At 46.3% G+C, this 18281-nt stretch overlaps 1 protein-coding gene across 1 annotated transcript in view; it reads left to right on the forward strand.

Annotated features, from left to right (window-relative positions):
• The first annotated feature begins 3046 nt into the window (after positions 1–3046).
• Positions 3047–18281, forward strand: part of LGMN (legumain) — a 31335-nt gene continuing 16100 nt past the window's right edge. Inside the window, exons 1-2 of the mRNA XM_080989576.1 lie at positions 3047–3200; positions 16581–16750. Of these exons, the coding sequence (XP_080845702.1) occupies positions 16613–16750 (138 nt within the window). The 5' untranslated portion in view covers positions 3047–3200; positions 16581–16612. The remainder of the gene's footprint in view (positions 3201–16580; positions 16751–18281) is intronic.

Below are 18281 nucleotides of genomic sequence, written 5' to 3' on the forward strand. Positions count from 1 at the left end.
ATTAAATGTATTTTTGTTTCTTGCAATCCATTTCTGCAATCACTTTAGGTGTGGTAACACTATATTGATGATATTTTCATTATATGGGAACAAGTATGACAAGTAGTATTTAATAGTCTCATCTTCCATGAGGTTTCTTCCCCCCCCCCAGCACTTCCAAATCCTTTATTATTTTATTCACATAATATACATTCTTTACAACAAACAACTCCAAAATAAACAGACAACTCCAAAATAAAATCATATGTAACAAAACCGTAAGTCTCATGTTTTCATTTACACTGATCTTCTCTCCGATACCTTTACTTGATATTTCTTGCTGCTTTCTGCTTTCCTTATAGAATATAAAAATTTAAATCTCTTAAATCCTCTACCAATCTTTAACAATTTCAATTAATCCCTTCACCTCCCTCCCCCACAGCCCAGTACTTCCCTCCACCCATGAGGTTTCCTAATTCCTAATTCCTAATTAAAAGTTGGTGAAAATTACTACATGTTGTAGTAGCGAATTCCAGAGTTTAACTATGAGCTGCATGGCCCTTTTTCTTGAATCCTCATAGATAAAATTCTCAGGGTTCCCTGGGAAGCAAGTCTGACAAGCTACTCTGTCAAATGTAGTTTTGGGAAGGGAATAGGAGTCTTTACAACAAATCTCAGGATCCTCCACAAACCACAGTTCCCAGGAGTCTTTGGGGGAAACTGTTCAATGTTGTATAAAAGTGCTTTAAATGTATGGTGCAGATGTAGGTCTTAGTTATGGGTACAAAACAGGCCACAACTTCATTGGTTATAGTACAATATCAGGTTGGGTTATAGTACTATATTGGCTGGGCATGGGCAGGAATAATGATCAGATAGCCTGCCTGCTGTCCAATGTTACACCCCAGCCCATTTGATTCTGGTGAAGTGTGTCCATGAACACAAGATACGCACCCGCTGCTGTCCCATTGTGTATACATGTATTTTGGGATTTTCATTCCATTGCAGAGTGCTCAGTGTGGCTTGCAAAACACTGTTGCATGCCAGCCCAGTCTCTGAGTGGTGTGAGATTCCAGGGGTTCTAAGCAAGCTTACCCAGGGTTTGTGTTTCCTTTCGGAAATGAGGCACAGCGGAGGCTGTGTTGTTTTTATGATATATGGTTTATTTACACATATATACAACCTGAGCCTACGATGGAGGAGTTCAAGGATTAACATCCCAAGAGGGTCTTGCTCAGGCATAGGCAAACTTGGCCCTCCAGATGTTTTGGGACTACAACTCCCATCAACCCCGACCACTGGTCCTGTTGGCTAGGGATGATGGGAGTTGTAGTCCCAAAACATCTGGAGAGCCGAGTTTGCCTATGCCTAGTCTTGCTTCTCCCATAGCTGCAATCCTGGATTCAAACAGACATCATGCTCTGCTTGCTGCTTTGCATCCCAGTCACATAATCCCTAACTCACATTGCTTCTCACTCTAAACCTCTCTAAAATCTGGCTTTATTGTCTAACTCTGAGTTGAGGGAAAGGCCTCAGCCATTTGCTATCTCACACAGTCTCTTTGATGCGTTGTCCTCTTAAGGGCTCGTTCCATAAACTATTATCTCACAATGAAGCTTATCCTAATTTCATTGGCTTTTTAATCCTTAATTATCTTTTTAATTCCAGGGGATTAAAAATGTATTGCACACAGCTTAATACACAGGAGTCTGGCACCTATTCTTAACATCAAGCTTTAATTAAATTCTAGAGCCAGGAGTACTAGGAATGTCTAGTACCTACAAACTCATAACAATATCATAAGCTTGTAGTGAAAGTGAAGTAGCATCTGAGCTAGTGATGCTTTTGGGTAGTATCTGACTAAATTCTACTTAGAGTAGCCCCATTGAAATGAATGGTCCCAAGTTATTCATGTTGATGACACTAAATTGTTCAGGGTTGCTAAAACAAAAAGAGATTGCCATGGTTAGTAAAGCTGGGAAGAAAAGTTGGCGTAAGAGCGAAAGAGAGATTAAAAATTAAAAATATGTTTTGAACTGAAACTTCCTTCTCCAGCAAATGGAATTTCAGTTTTCATCCAGCAGAGGTCACTGAAACTTCTCAAATGTTTTCGAAGTATTTTGTGTAGTGGAGCCACATGACCTCTAGACCTGTCCAAAGACATTTTGTTCTCTGGGGCAGAACAGCAAACTGGCCCCTCACCTTCAAATCAAGGTACATAATAATACTGAAGGCCAGCCAAGCTGAGACAAAATCCTACCCTCCCTAAAAAAACCAGTTGCCTGAGAACAGCCTCCACACTCTTGTCTAATGATAGGGCGCCGGCTGTGCCAACCTGTGTGACTGATGATTAAAATGTTTGAGGAGAACCTGGGAGACCCGAGTTCAAATCCTCACTTCAGCCATGAAGCCCAGCGGGTGGTCTTGGGCCTGTCACCTCCTCTCAGCCTAACCTACTTCACAGGGTTGTTGTGAAAATAAAAGTCCCCCCCCCGTGTTTCCCATGGAACTCAATGTATACATAGGGATCGTGTTGTGAGCGAGACTCATAAAAACTGATTTCAGAAATCATGATCATTTGTTGAGTTTATATACCGTCCTATACCCGCGAGGCAAAGAATAAAATCAAGATATAAAACCACAAAATACATAATAAAAACAAAAACAACCCAATAGCGCCGTCCCCACAAAAAAACGTATTTTAACAGGGCATAAGATGTAAATCATTATTATTAGGATGTATTATCATTATTACTGCAAATAACAACAACAAAGGCGGCCCCCTTTTTATCCTCACGCCCACGAGGCACTAAGCACCGCTGACCCCGGAGCGGCCTGCCTCACAGGGCCGGCCGACTGCCTTGTATTGCGAGCGCGGCTTTCCCCCTTAGCGGGAGCCCCGCCCCCAGAGGCGCTCGGCGACGGAGGCCTCCCATTCCCGACATGCACCGCCCGTTCCATAGGGATCGCCGTCCCGTCCGATGTGGGCCGACCCCCTCGCCGCCCAGCCAGTGGACTCCAGGCCTGCCCGTCACGCTCTTGCCCCGCCCCTGCCGCTCCTCGCCTATAAGTATCTCTCGCGGCCGCACGAACCTCAGCCGCTGCCGCCGTCCCCGCCACCACCGTGTTTCGGTTTCCTGTGTTTGCAGAGCGCGGGGTGGGCGCGAGAAAGCGGGTGGCAGCAGCAGCGACGGCGACCCGCCCTCTCCTTCCAGTTTTTGGTAAGAAGTCGATGCCCGGGGCCTAAGTCTTAACGGTGCGCGCGCGTATATGTAGCAATATATAGAAGCGTTATGCGTCCCCCTCCCCTTAAATTTGGGTTGCCAGTTGTGGGGGGCGAGGGCGGCAGTGGGACCGCACTTGCCGCGGAATGGAGGGTGCGAGTCAGCGAGACCACAAGATTCGTCGCTTTGCTTTGCCGGAGGTCGAGGTGGTCTCTCCTCTTGCCCGAAGCCCGCCTGCCGCTTCGCCTTTTGCGGTGGCTGCAACAACCTTGTGGTTTTCCTGTTGTGCGCCGCCCTGAGATCTACGCACCAAAGGGCGGAGCACAAATTTAATCCGTAATAATAATAATGACAACATGCACAGCCGGAGTTTCTACCAATGTGGGTCACGTGCGCACACCCCCAACCTACACACATCTATGCATCATCCCCAGGTTGTTGGGGTTATATTGGATTTCTGTAGGTATGCACAACCTGATCCTACTCAAGCGTTCTGGAACTCATTTGTTTCCGTGGATTGAGGCTCTCATGCATATACTCCCCCCCCCCCCCAATCACTTGCATTACAGTTTTGTACTCATAAGTCCAACTGAGCAACAAGTATTTGATAATGTTTTGCTCAGAGGAGCCCCACTGAAATTAGTTAACTCCCGATTATCATTATTATTATTATTTATACCCCGCCCATCTGGCTGGGTTTCCCTAGCCACTCTGGGCGGCTTCCAACAGAATATTAAAATGCAATAGTCTGTTAAACATTAAAAGTCCAGTTGCACCAGGAAGTGATCTGACCATGGCTAGAGTGTGGTGCTTGATAACTCCAAGGTCATGGGTTCAGTTCCCCATAGAGGCTGCCTGCATCTTCCTGCAATGCTGGACTAGATGACCCTCGAGGTTCCTTCCAACTCTACAATTCTCATAGCTGTCAACCTTCCCTTTTTTTGCGGGAAATTCCCTTATTCCAGCACCATTTCCCTCTGCTATCCCGGATTGTTAGATATCTACGCTGATCCCTTATTTTCGAGGCTGCTGATCCCTTATTTTCAAATCTGAAAGTTGACGGCTATTACAATTCTATGATTCTAAGTGAGGTCCATTAATTTCATTTGGTGAGCTCTGAGTGAAACTTAGCGGAATAGCACCCTGGAGGAACTCTGATTACACCCCTCTGTGTGCTTTGGGGTGAGGCAGTTGGTTGTAGATCTTTTCCAACCAGCCATGCTATTTGCATTTTAAGATGTGGGAGGACTTTAGGTAATGCCTTTTCCTGGAACTCAGTCACGTTTCTCTGGTATTGTAACCCTAGTCGTGTTGAGTCCTGAGTGGGGGAGGAGTTGGTTTGGTATTCAGCGCCGTACCTTTTGCAATGGGTGATAAGAGAGTTTACAGAGATAAATTTAAAATTCCACAAGTGTAAATATTTAGCTGCAGGCTTGCTTTTGAAAGTTGTTTGCAAACAGGAACCAATAATAGGCAGTGAAGAACTTGTAATGTATACTGTATTTTCCCTTGTATAAGACCCCTATTTTGGGGAACTCCAAATTAAGGAAATGGGGGCGATTGCCCAGAGTTGTAAAGCTTGGGGGGGGGGGAATTGCCGAAAAACGCTCAACCGCCCGCCGCTGCCAAACGCACACCTTGACCGCCAAATTGCTGCAGCAACAGCCAATCGCAAGCAGCCCTTGCCACAGGCATCAGTCACCCGCCCAATTGCCACTCAAAATCTCCTGCTCGCAGCTGCCACCAATCGCTCATCCCCCCTGTGCACTATCCATGTATAAGAGACCCACAATTTTTAACACTTTGTATTGGTGCAGTTGGTGCGCTTGAACTGTCGAAGCCATGTGTCCTAGTGAAACTGCCAGTAAGTTCAGGGAAGACTAGAGCAGGAACTAATTCTGCCTTGTGTTGAGAGAATTCATAAGGAATTACTTTCCCACAAAGCAGCCACCCAGTGACCTGTTTTGTATAAATTTGTCAAAAGCCATCAGTCATGATGACAAAATGGAACTTTTTGTTTACAGGCTGGGTATCTCCCCTTTGTGCAGACATATTATTGGCTGCTGAAGACAAACAACCGAAATAGTTACTAACATTGTGCCTGGTCCCTGCTGGGGAATTTCCCAACAGGGTTTTGCTAGTCATTGAGGGAGACTAGATGGACTTTATTCCAGTTCGGTGAGGCAATTTTGATGATTATTGTTAAGCAGTACCATTCTCCACACTTCAAAAAAACTCCAAAAATTGTATTGGTTTTTTAAACAAATGCAAATACAATAACCATTAAATACTTATCCAGCAGAACAGCTAACGGTGTTTGTTCTATCCATCGTCTCTAGACCAGTGGTTCCCAACTTTTTTTTTGCCATGCCCCACCTAAGCATCCTGATCCCCACCCCGTGACATATAATTCTTATTATTCAAAAAGTGACCTCCTATTCACACGGAGAAAGGCCATTAACTTGGTCTAAACAAACTTCCAAATTGCCCCCCTGTGGGGCATGTGCCCCACGTTGGGAACCACGGCTCTAGTCATACACTTACATATTCAACATTCAAACATACTACCTAACACAACCTCCAGCCATGCTGGAAATCTAGTAACATTTGGAGGATCACAGGTTCCCCATCTTTCTTTTAATTAACGGTGGAACAAATTGTCATGTGACATGCAAGTGGTGCAGAACTTAATATAGACACCGTCTTCGAGAATCCCTCTGCTATCGCTGCTCCTCGGAGGTGTGTGTGAAATTGAGTTGCGGTGAGGTTCGCGCACACCCTGAAACATAAGGCTGGCTTTGGAAGGCTGTATGTTTGTGACGACATTTGTCAATTACTTGGCTGAACTGGCTGTTCTTGTAAATCGCTTAACCAAGGGTGTAGCATGTAGTGGTGTAAGAAGCATTATTTTGTCCTGCCGTTCAGGAGTTTCAACATGAGTGAAGTGGTATCCTTTTCTAGTATTTGTATAGTTCTGAAGCTGTATGAAAGGGAAGCTTGGTTGAGATGAGAGGTGACAAGACAATCGTCCCCCCCAAACACAGCTTGTTATCAAATTCAAACCTTTCCCTGTGAAGTCTATGGCTTCGCAGACAAGCGCCTGACTCTGGCTACTGTGGGAAACAGGGTGTTGGACTAGATTGGCTTTTGGTCTGATGTGGCAGGGCTGTTTGGTTGTTATGATCAAAAGGGAGTGCCAGTTGTTTGTTGTAGGGTGAACCTTCAGTAACATGCAGTTGCCTCCCATGGTTCAACAGGCCTAGCCAGCCCTTTGTGTGGGTTGAGTGTGTGCCTGAAGAATACAATTCTTCCATGACACCCAGAGAGGCTTCTCCAGAGGCAGTGCAGAAAACACTACTGTAATGTTTAGAATGAAGGAAACCAACTTTAATATTCTTTTTAAAAAAACTTCAAATTCATTTAGTGATTATTATTTTTTAACGTTGATTCCAAATATTGTTGCACTGTGGTGTGTTATCATAGAATCCTAGAGTTGGAAGGGACGCACAGGTCATCTCTTCCAACCTCCTGCAATGCAGGAATCTCAGCTAAAGCATCCATGACAGATGGCCATCCAATCTTTGCTTAAAAACCTCCCAAGGAAGGAGAGTCCATCACCTCTCGTAGGAGTCTGTTCCACTGTGGAACAGCTCTTACTGTCTGATTGTTTTGTTGAAAGTTTAGTCTGAATATCCTTTCTTGTAACTTGTATATTCTATTACAGTTTAACACCATGCATGGGAGACTGGCCGGGTTACTACATATGTGAAATAAATAAAAATGGCCTATACTATTTTAATAAAATATTTATCAGGAGGCTTTGTCAGAACCAACTGATCTTGGTATGTGTGGTTTTTTTAAAAAAATATATATGAAAAAGAAAAGGGGAAAAAGGCAAACTTTAGTGAAATTTCTTTTTGGCAATGTTTAACATTCCATATGTTTGATTGAAATTCTGTTGTACTTTATCAAGGAAAGACAATGGAATTCAAACCAAAGGTGATTGGCTTTTGGTGATTTCTATTTAAAATTTGCCAGGTGCTTAGTTTTGCTGCTGTTCTCTGATCAAGTCTGGGATCTGATAATGTCGCTGTTATCACCAGTTGTGCCCACATTACAGCATGGTTAGTTTAGTCTTCGTTTCAAATCTGACCTCATTGCTATCAGATAAGTTGTCCCAGTCTAAGAACTGGGTCAGCACCATATTGCACAGAAAGGAGAAAACGAACATTTAGTCATGGGTATGGTATAATTAAGTTGAGATGAAAGTGAAAAATGGGGTGTCCCCCCCACAGATAAGATGAGAAGAAAAAAACATGTGCTTTCTTAATTCTCACACATTCCCCAGCCCTGCAGAAAATCATTTCCCACTTCTGCAAAAAGGGAGAGTTAGGCTGAGCAAACGTTAGGGTGAGGGTAGACAACCTCCAGATGTTGTTGGACTCCCAACTCCCATTAGCCCCAGCCTTTATGGCAATTGATCAGGAATGATGGGCATTGTTGTCCAACAAAACCTTGAGTGCATTAGGTTGGCTATCCCTGTGTTAGGACTTTCGGACTGCTAAATAGCGTCGACCTCTTCATATTGTGTTATAAGACGGGGGGGGGGGGGAGGAAATGGCTATGCAGGAAGTTTTCCCGCACAAGAACAACTCAAAATGCAAACAGCAGCCTTTGCCAAAATAACAAGATATTTTGGACCACCACCGTACTGCCTGGGGCTCATGGGAGTTGTCATCCCAAACGTCTGGAGGTTGGCAAAGGCTGCACCACAGCCTTGTATTGATCTCCTTTCCTGAAATGACCCAGGTGCAAAAGATTTGCAGATGGAAGGAAAATGATTAACTACTTGATAGTGTGTTCTCTGCTTCTAACAGTTGTGCACATTCCTATATGCTGGCTGAAAACAAGGACCAAGGTCCAAAGGAGTGCTCAGCTCTTTTTGCTGCTGCAAGACTTTTTTTTTAATGGGGGGGGGGTGTTTCCACAATTTTTGGCTAGCTTTGGTGGTCAAGCCACAAACACCTGGTTGCCATCTTCTCCTCTTGGTGGTTTGGCAACTGTGGAGAGGTTACTTCCCAGTCTTCATAGCCCAGTAGAGGCCAAGAATGGGAAATAAAGGGGGCAGAGGGATATGACTGTCATTCAGTTGTTTCTGCTCCCTCCAAAAAGAAGTGGGAGCTTAGGAACACTTCAAGAAGTCTGCTTCTACTTTTTATTCCAAATGAGGTGGGGGACGACATCATGTGGTTAATGCCCTTGGATTTCTTATCACCTTTCTTTCTGTGTTCAGAGTGTGTAATCCTTTAAGAGGAGGTAGAAGATCTTACATAAACTTTAGCCAAATTGACCTTTTCTTCCTGTTGTGATTCTTTTCTGATGATTCAGGCATAACGTGACTTGGCTGAGGTAATTTATTGTAAGCATTAATTGTGTATCCAGGCCAACCAGCTTAAACAGATAACACTTCTTAGCAGAGCTAGCTGTGTGGCTTCTTCCCCCACCCCCCATGGGTGTAGCTGGGGGGGGCAGGGGGCAGTTGTTGCCCCTAAATCAATAATAAACTGAGGTTCTGCCCCCCTAACAAAAGCCTGCCCCTCCTAACATAAATCCTGGCTATGCCCATGCCCCCCCCACATTTGCACACATGTGAGTGCCCACAGAGTTTAACATGTCCTAGTATCTGTACTTCCATATCATGAGCAGTAGCAAGTTATTGGGAGAACTGTTGTTTGGTAATGGCCTCGTATGTGCTACACATTTAAAGCAGTATCATACCACTTCAAACTCTCATGGCTTCCACCAAAGAATCCTGGGAATGATAGTTTAAGGGTGCTGAGAGTTGTGAGGGGAAAAGGGGGTTGCCTAACCACTCTCAGCTCCCTTTACAAGCTACAGTTCCCAGGATTCTTTGGGGGAAGCGATTAATGTTTAAAGTGGCATCATATTGCAGCTCAAACTTGTGTGGAAGAGGGCAGGCAAGATGATCAAGGGTCTGGAAACCAAGGCTAATGAAGAACAAGGTTGAAAGAGTTGGGTTTGTTTAGCCTGGATAAGAGGAGATATGATAGCCATCTTCAAATATCTCAAGGGCTGTCACATGGAAGATGGAGCAAGCTTGTTTTCTCCTTCTCCGGAAGGTAGGACTCGAACCAGTGGATTCAGGTTACAAGAAAGGAGATTCTGGCTAAACATCAGGAAACACTTTCTGACAGGAAGAGCTGTTCAACAGCGGAACAGTCTCCTTCTGGAGGTTGTGGACTCTCCTTCCTTGGAGGTTTTTAAGCAGAGCTTGGATGGTCATCTGCCATGGATGCTTTCGTTGAGATTTCTGCATTGCAGGGGGTTGGACTAGATGACCCTTGGGCTCCCTTCAACTCTTCAATTCTATGATTCTTAAATCTATAGTGCAGATGGGGCCTAAACTATTGCCTAGGAAGTTCCTGGTTTTAATTACTCACCTACTGTGAACACAATAGGTGGCCTTAAGGAAGCGACTCTCTCTGTCCTCCATCCACAAAATGGGGCACAACACTGGTTTTACTCCACAGGGTTGTTGTAAGTATTACAGTATAACTAGAAACTACACGTGAAGTGCTTTAAGGCACTATATAAATGTTTAAGTATTATAATAATTTATTATAATTATAATAATAATAAAAAATAAATTATTTATACCCCACCCTTCTGGCTGGGTTTCCCCAGCCACTATTGAACTATTATTGTAAAGTAATGGAACTGATGCCATTTATCTGTTGGATCTAATTGGCTCCAGATAGACTCTCTAAGTGTCTTTAAATATTAAAAAGAGAAACCTGTGCCAAAAGTACTATTAATGGTCTGCCTAAATATAAATAAGTGACTGTACTGAACTGAAGTAAACTTCAGGGCAGGCTTCCTTGTAGCATAACAGGGTGTATGTGCCTGGTGAGTTTGTCTGCCCACCGTCGTCTTTTGTCTTCGTCAGAATGATAAGCCATTGAGTCCCAGAGACTCCTCAGGCCTCTCCACACACCAGAAAAGACTCTCTTGCCCTTTGTACCACCAACTGCTCACAAAGGGAAGGAGGAAGCAATGCTAACTAGGCAGTGCCTGGCTATATTCTTATCCTAGCTGCACGCTGTGGTGATGGGCAAGGATTCCTATGTCCTACTAGGCCACTGGGTGGCCACCTTGTCCATTGGGCTACGTGAACGTGCTCACTAAGCTCGGATTAAGGAGCTAAGAGTTTCCTGCCAGGCTGCACATCATCCTAGAGGCCCATGCTCCTCCTGTCTCCTTCCATGCTCACCACAGACCATTGTCTTTGCCCATCCTAAAGGTAAAGGGACCCCTGACCATTAGGTCCAGTTGTGGCTGACTCTGGGGTTGCGGCACTCATCTTGCTTTACTGGCCGAGGGAGCCGGTGTACAGCTTCCAGGTCATGTGGCCAGCATGATTAAGCCGCTTCTGGCAAACCAGAGCAGCGCACGGAAATGCCATTTACCTTCTCACCTATTTATCTACTTGCACTTGGACGTGTTTTCGAACTGCTAGGTTGGCAGGAGCTGGGAATGAGCAACCCGTCGCGAGGGTTTGGACCGCCGACCTTCTGATCGGCAAGTCCTAGGCTCTGTGGTTTAACCCACAGCGCCACCCGCATCACTTTTGCCCATCCTACACAGGCTTTATTCAGTTGCAAGTCCCAGTAAGTCGCTCTCTCAATGAGCGTGAGTACGATTGCATCTTTGGGAAGACGCACCCTTTCTCCTCTAGCTTGGAGCTGCCCTACTTCTCTAACAGTGTTTGTATAACTAAATTGTGATAATTATGTTGTCCACTGTCAATTATTCCAACAAGGGATAAAGGCAATCCAAGAGAAATTGGGCAATGTGGTGTTCTTACCCCGGGGGTTCCTCAATCGGTTGCACCAGACTAATTTTCATGGAAGACGCTTGCCTGCTGCTATTGATCTTCCTGTTCAATGTGAAGAAGCTGTGAGTGGGTGTCTTGATGCATTCCAGGGCGCATTCTGTTTCTAGGATGGGGGTGGCTAGACACTCACACAGGAGGACTGGATAGCAGCTAACCACAGACATGAGCATCCCAGAGTATCTTGCAACAATTAAGGGTTTCCTTGTTAGGCAAATCAACGATGGCATTGGTTACCTAAAAGATTTGAAAGAAATACTGCCACTGGATGACAGAACCAGCAGCACAGGAAGCGTGTGAAGAAGAGGGTGCACATAGATTCATAGGCCATTTCATTTAGAACAGGGGTGAGCCTGCTGGGGGAGGCCTTGCAGCCCAGAATCGGGAGAACTGGATGATGGCATCTAGACCTACATGGAAATCGTGTACCTACATGCTTGAATCTTCTGTTCCTGGTGGAGCTTATGCTCCCAGAGCATTTAATTTATTTCTAAAATCATTTATACTTCCACAGCCACAGATAGAACCAACAATCCTCCAATTAACCCAGGAGGGAGAGGGGGATTGACAGTTAATGAAACACCATGGGACTGTCCCCCCCCCCCCCGCTTGGGGTGCGGTTGGTTGGGTTTTATCTTCTAGGGATTCTTACCCTATCAGACCTCCACCTCTTTCCCATACCATTTTGAGCCAGGAGTCCTGGCCCAAGGATGGCTTGTTATTGAGGGGATGTTACCCATCTATTGGGGAGGCTAGTATGGGATCTGGGATTTCCACAATTGAAGGGCTAGGGAGGAATGGCAGTGGGGCTAGATATCTCTATCGGCGAAGGGTTTCGAGATGCAGTGATCCTCGAACCCCTTCCAATCTACGCCCCATCCCAAGGGATGAGGGTAGGGAGAGCAAGGATTACACACCTCCGTCACTGGTGCTGTGCAATGCCAGGTCCATAGGCAACAAAACCGCCACCATGCGTGACTTTTTTGTCTCGCAGGGGATTGACCTGGCTTGCGTGATGGAGACCTGGGTACGGGAAGGCGAAGTAGTCTCCCTACATGAGATAACACCCCCAGGTTTCTCTGTCCTCCATCAATTGCGGACTGTGGGTCGGGGGGGAGGAGTAGCGTTGTTATTCTGGGAGGATTGCTCTTTCAGAGCTCTGCCATCACCGGCGATCTCCGGCATTGAATGTGTTGGTCTCGTGTGGGGCACCAAGGAGAGCTTGGCTGTCTGGCTGGTGTACCGACCACCCAGCACACCTGCAGCCACCCTGTCAGACCTGCTGGAGGTGGTGGCGGGCTGGGCCTTGGAGTTCCCAAACCTACAGGTTTTGGGAGACTTCAACGTCCATGCTGATGCCGCTCCCTCCTCACAGGCTCTGGACCTAGTGACTTCCATGGCAACACTAGGGCTCTCCCAGTTTGTTTTGGGCCCCACTCATCAAGCAGGCCACACGCTGGATCTGATCTTTGGGGCTGGCATAGATGTGATCATGCTCCCCGCTGTGGAAGTGCCATGGTCTGATCACTACGTTCTGAAAGCCAAGATTGACTTCCCGCTCCTCCCCGGCTCGGGTGGCGAACCTATTTGGGCTCGTCCGCGAAAACTGATGGATCCTGATAGATTCCGACAAGCCTTGCGGAACCCTGCTCCTCCTGGCGACTCATTAGATGACCTTGTTGAGGACTGGAATAACTGGCTCTTGGCAGCTATTGATGAGATCGCGCCTAAGCGCCCTCTGCGACCCCGTCGAAACCGGGCCCCTTGGTTTACTGAAGAGCTCCGGAAAATGAAGCGGGATCTCAGATGGCTAGAGCGAGTATGGCGACGGACTCGTGACGGAGCCTCAAGAACATCTTATAGGACACTTATGAAAGCCTATGAGATGGCTATGAAAGCTGCTAAGAAATCTTACTTTGCAGCTTCCATTGCATCCGCTAGCTCTCGCCCGGCACAACATTTTAGAATAATTAGGTCAATAACGTCCTTAGGAGGACAACCAAATTTAAGCACAAATTCGACCCACAGCTGTGAGGCATTCACGAGCTTTTTTGTGGAGAAAGTCCTGTTGCTCCGCCGTGACCTCCCTGCCAATTTAGATACAGTGACTGAACTGGAGGCCCCTCGACTGACTTCAGGTCCAGTGTTGGACCATTTCGATCGGATACTCCCTACTGATGTGGATAGATTCCTCCAAGTTGGTAGGCCCACCACCTGCCTCCTTGATCCGTGCCCGTCTTGGCTGATTAGGGAGTGTCCAGATGTTGCGCGGACCCCCCTGGTTGAAATTATCAATTTGTCCCTTGACACGGGGACATTCCCAGGGGAACTGAAGGAAGCAGTGGTGTGTCCACTCTTAAAGAAAACTTCATTAGATCCCTTAGACCTATCCCATTACCGCCCAGTTTCAAATCTTCCATACCTGGGTAAGGTAATTGAGAGAGCGGTTGCTGAACAGCTTGGTAGGTTTCTGGAGGATACATCGGCATTGGATCTATTTCAGTCCGGTTTCCGTCCTGGTTTTGGGACGGAGATGGCTCTGGTTGCCCTAACAGATGATCTCCGTAGACAACTGGATCGAGGTGGGTCAGGACTGCTGATCCTTTTAGATTTGTCAGCAGCCTTTGACATGGTCGATCATGATCTTCTGGACCACTGCCTCGCAGACGTGGGGATACAGGGCATAGCCCGTAACTGGTTGTGCTCTTTTATCTCTGGTCGGGGACAGAGGGTGGCACTAGGGAGGAAATGTCGTCGCGCCACTCCTTGGTGTGTGGAGTGCCGCAGGGCGCAATTCTCTCCCCGATGCTTTTTAACATCTTTATGTGCCCCCTTGCCCAGATTATCTGGAGCTTTGGGCTGGGCTGTCACCAATATGCTGATGACACTCAGCTCTATCTGCTGATGGATGGCTACACCGACTCGGCCCCGAACACACTGACCAGATGCTTGGAAGCTATGGCTGGATGGTTTCGTGGGAGCCGATTGAAACTAAATCCTTCGAAGACAGAGGTCCTATGGCTAGGTCGGGATGGCATGGGGATGAGGGACCAACTCCCTTCTCTTGCGGGGGCCCAATTAGTGCCATTGCCTTCCGTTAAGAGTTTGGGTGTAATCCTTGACTCCTCCCTTTCCATGGAGGCGCAAGTTACAGCAACAGCCAAGGCGACATTTTTCCACCTTCGCCGCATCAAGCAGTTGGTCCCTTACCTTTCCCGCCCCAACCTGGCCACAGTGATCCATGCGACGGTCATCTCCAGGCTTGACTACTGTAATTCGCTCTACGCGGGGCTGCCCTTGAAGCTGTCCCAGAAACTCCAGCGGGTACAGAATGCCGCAGCGAGGCTCCTCACGGGGTCTCTGCCATGGGAGCATATTCACCCAGTGCTTTTCAAGCTGCACTGGCTCCCGGTGGAGTACAGGGTCAGATTTAAGGTGCTGCTTTTGACTTTTAAAGCCCTTCACGGCCTAGGACCCTCGTACCTACGGGACCGCCTCTCCCGGTATGCCCCACGGAGAGCCTCAAGGTCCATAAATAGCAACACCCTTGTGGTCCTGGGCCCTAAGGAAGTTAGAATGGCTTCAACCAGAGCCAGGGCCTTTTCAACTCTGGCTCCGGTCTGGTGGCCTCACGAGACCAGGGCCCTGCAGGATCTGATTTCTTTCCGCAGGGCCTGTAAGACAGAGTTGTTCCGCCTGGCCTTTGGCTTGGAGCCAATTTGATTCCCTCCCTCCCTCTCTTTCTTTTTTCTTTTCCTTCTCCTCCTGCGATGAGGCTACATTTTAATATTTTAATGTTCCATTATTTTAATGTTGTATTTTATTTTTGTTTTTAAGTTGTAATCATTCATCTTGTTTTTATTATTGCTTGTAAGCCGCTCTGAGCCCGGCCTTGGCTGGGGAGGGCGGGGTATAAATAAAAAAATATTATTACTATTATTATTATAGGGCATATTTTGGGATGTAATTCAAACAAGTCAGCTTGCACGCCATTAAAAAATACAGGAAAAACCTTGCAGAATCAGCTGCTTCAGAAACATAGGCCAGTTACAGGAAATAAGAGTGACAAAATATCCTGAATGAATAGAAAAGCTATTCGCCTTTAAAATGGCTCTCTAACACTGTAAGCCTTATTTAGAAGAAGGCAGACTGAAATAAATGATTTTTTAAAATAAAAAAAATGTACTTTAAAAGCTTGCAGCGGCCAAACATACGTACCACCATGCAGAGGGAGCACTACAATTTGGGGCCATCACAGAAAAGTACCCCCCCCCGCAGTGCCACCATGAAGCATCTACTTAATATCATTATCTTGCTACAATCACTAATGGTGGTATCTAATACTAGTCCTATTTAGAAATCAATAAGGATGACTAAGACCCTCATCTGCATTGTACATTTAATGCATTGTACATTCACTTTGAACAGTCATAACTTCCCCCAAAGCATCTTGGGAACTGCAGTTAAGGACGCTGAGAATTGTCACGAGACCCCTATTTCCTTTGCAGAGCTGCAGTTCCCAGAGTTCCCTGGGAAGAGGGACTGACTGTTAAACCACTCTGGGACTGTAGCTCTGTGAAGGAAATAGGGGTTTGCCTAACATCTCTCAGCACTCTTAACAAACTACACTTCCCAGGATTCTTTGAGGGTAAGCCCTGATGGTTTAAAAGTAGTAATGATACTGCTTTAAATTTATATTGCAAATGGTGCCTAATTTCATTTCAGTGGGCCTACTTTGAGTAGAACCTAGATGAATGTCGCCCTAATCTTGTGACACATGATCCTTATTGCACTACCTTCCTAGACTGGCAGCATCACATACTTTATTTGCCACAATGTGGTGAACAATATGTGAGAACGAGTCTTGTTCAGATTCCCTGCCATATCTTGGATTTGTGTGTCCTCATTTCCCCCGCCTTGAAAAGGAAGTTGCAGATTTGCTTCCTCTGCTAGACATTGTCTTGAGGGATGTGTTGGCAGGCGCAGAGCCATGATCTATACCAGTGTTGTTGCGTTGGTTGCTAAAAGATCTGCAGTGCCATTTCTCTTCTGCTTTTTCTTAATTCTGAGGCAGACAGAACCATCCATTTCCTCCATCAGGATGGCGCCTTGGTCAGAGAAATGCAATTACACCAAATTCTAGGAAGTTTGTCTCCTGCTGGTTTTAACTGCTGGCAAGAATGGTTTTACAACCCAGTGCCTGTTTACTTGGAAATTCTTGGGTGGGTCTTAATTCTGAGCCTTCGTAAAACTGTGTTACCTGACCACACTAGCCCCAGTAAGAACTCAAACTGCCTCTGTTTTTACCTACACCAGAAAGAACATCCAGTGTCCCACTTCCTCTGGACTTTGAACTACAGTCTCTTAAAACTGGCTCTGCACAATAAAACTTAAAGGACATAGGCGGATTGTGGCTCTTCTCCTTCATTCCTCCCCTAGTCTGACATTTTATTTGTGTCCCATAGTTCCTGTACTTCGTGAAGAAGGAAGAAAGAACATGGCTTTGAAGATAGCGGTAGTGCTCAGCTTTGTCCTAGGAATCAGCACCTTTCCCCTGGAGGACCCTGAGGATGGAGGCAAGCATTGGGTTGTCATTGTCGCTGGTTCCAATTCCTGGTATAACTACAGACACCAGGTAAGAGTTGGCTGGGCGAAGGGAGTTGTTGCATTGAACAGAGTTGAGTTCTCTATCCTGGCTCTTGCATGCATGAACACCAGTTGGTTTCTCTTACATAGCACACAGGTGGTGAACCTCTGGCCTGCCGGCTTTCGCACTTGGACCACCAGGTCATTTTGGCCAAACCACGCCCACTTCCCTTACACCTGATGTCATAGATGATGTCAGATGTGAGGTGGGTAAAGATGTACCTGGGCCATAGGGGGTTTGCAGGCGCTTCTGATCGGTGGCACCTAGAAAGTCCTGCTAGCACCAGACTTTGCTAACACAATCAGCTAATTGTCTATGCAAGCAAAAATGGGTCACCTGATGTTACTGTGAGATTGTGTGGTTGACAGGTGGGTGGCTCTGCCCGTCTGTGACACCTGGCCTATGAAGGGTGTGGGAGATCAGGGATCCAGTCCATTGGCCAGATACAGTTCCCTACCTTTGCTGGAGCCCTCCAAAAATATTTTGACTTCAGCCTCCATCATCCCTGACTGTTGGCCATGTTGGCTGGGGCTGATGGGAGTTGGAGTCCCAGCAAGAAAAGGGGAAGCTGCAGGTTCCCCATCTCTAGGCAGAAGTAGGGTCACTAGAGTCTACTGGGGAAGAATGGTCTGGTGATTTTGAAGATTGTGTCTAGGTCATATTTACACTTGCAAGTCAGCACATAACGATGGCGCAATCCTCAAGTGTGGACATTCATCACATGAGCTGAGTATAAGAGTGACTGGGATTAAGTCATCAGGCGGTTTACTTGCCAGCTTGTTAAACTAGCTGATTAATCTGCTAAATATTGCAGTCCGAAAAGCTTACCCTAGCATTCTGGGGACTCTTTCTATTGAAGTGGTGTTGGTAGGCTGCTGTGGTTCTCTGTGCCATCGTAATCCTGCAAGCCTGAAAGTTTTGCACAGACATTTAGGTCTAGCACACTTCTTCCCTCCCCATCTATAGTGCAGAAGTAGGCTGGCACAAACAGAGCTACGTGGGAAAGCTTGTGCAATCCCTACTCAGCTCTCTAACCTCAATTGCAAGCAGGTCAGGGAGAGGCAGTTGTGGTTAGAGGTAGAGGATCGAACAACACTGTGTGGGAGGAGGAGGAGGAAGTCTAAATTCTTTAGGCAAGGACTATGAACTGAAATTCAGACATGTGAGGAAAGCTTGTCACAGACTTCTTATAATAGCAGCCTGTGTCTCTGATGTAGGTTCTTGCACAATTAAGTAACTTTGATTTGTTCCAGGTTTGAATTTCCCAGGGTAGGGTTTCTTAACCTGTGGTCCCTATGCTCCTAGGCAGTCTGTGATTGAGCTTCAGTGCAGAAGTGTGCAAGTCTTCATTAAGACGAAAGCTGCAGATTTGGATGGCAGCGTTTGTAGGAAAGGATGCAAAAACAGATCATAAAAGAGACCCTCAGCCCAAATGTGGTCTGTTGCCTTTCATGGCCCAGCTCCTTTTTGTAGAAATTCAGGCTGGGATTCTATATCCACTTACCTGACTTGGCCATAT

This window comes from Podarcis pityusensis (genome assembly GCF_964106645.2).
Source record: "Podarcis pityusensis genome assembly, chromosome: 1".
In the NCBI taxonomy this organism is placed as follows: Eukaryota; Metazoa; Chordata; class Lepidosauria; order Squamata; family Lacertidae; genus Podarcis; species Podarcis pityusensis.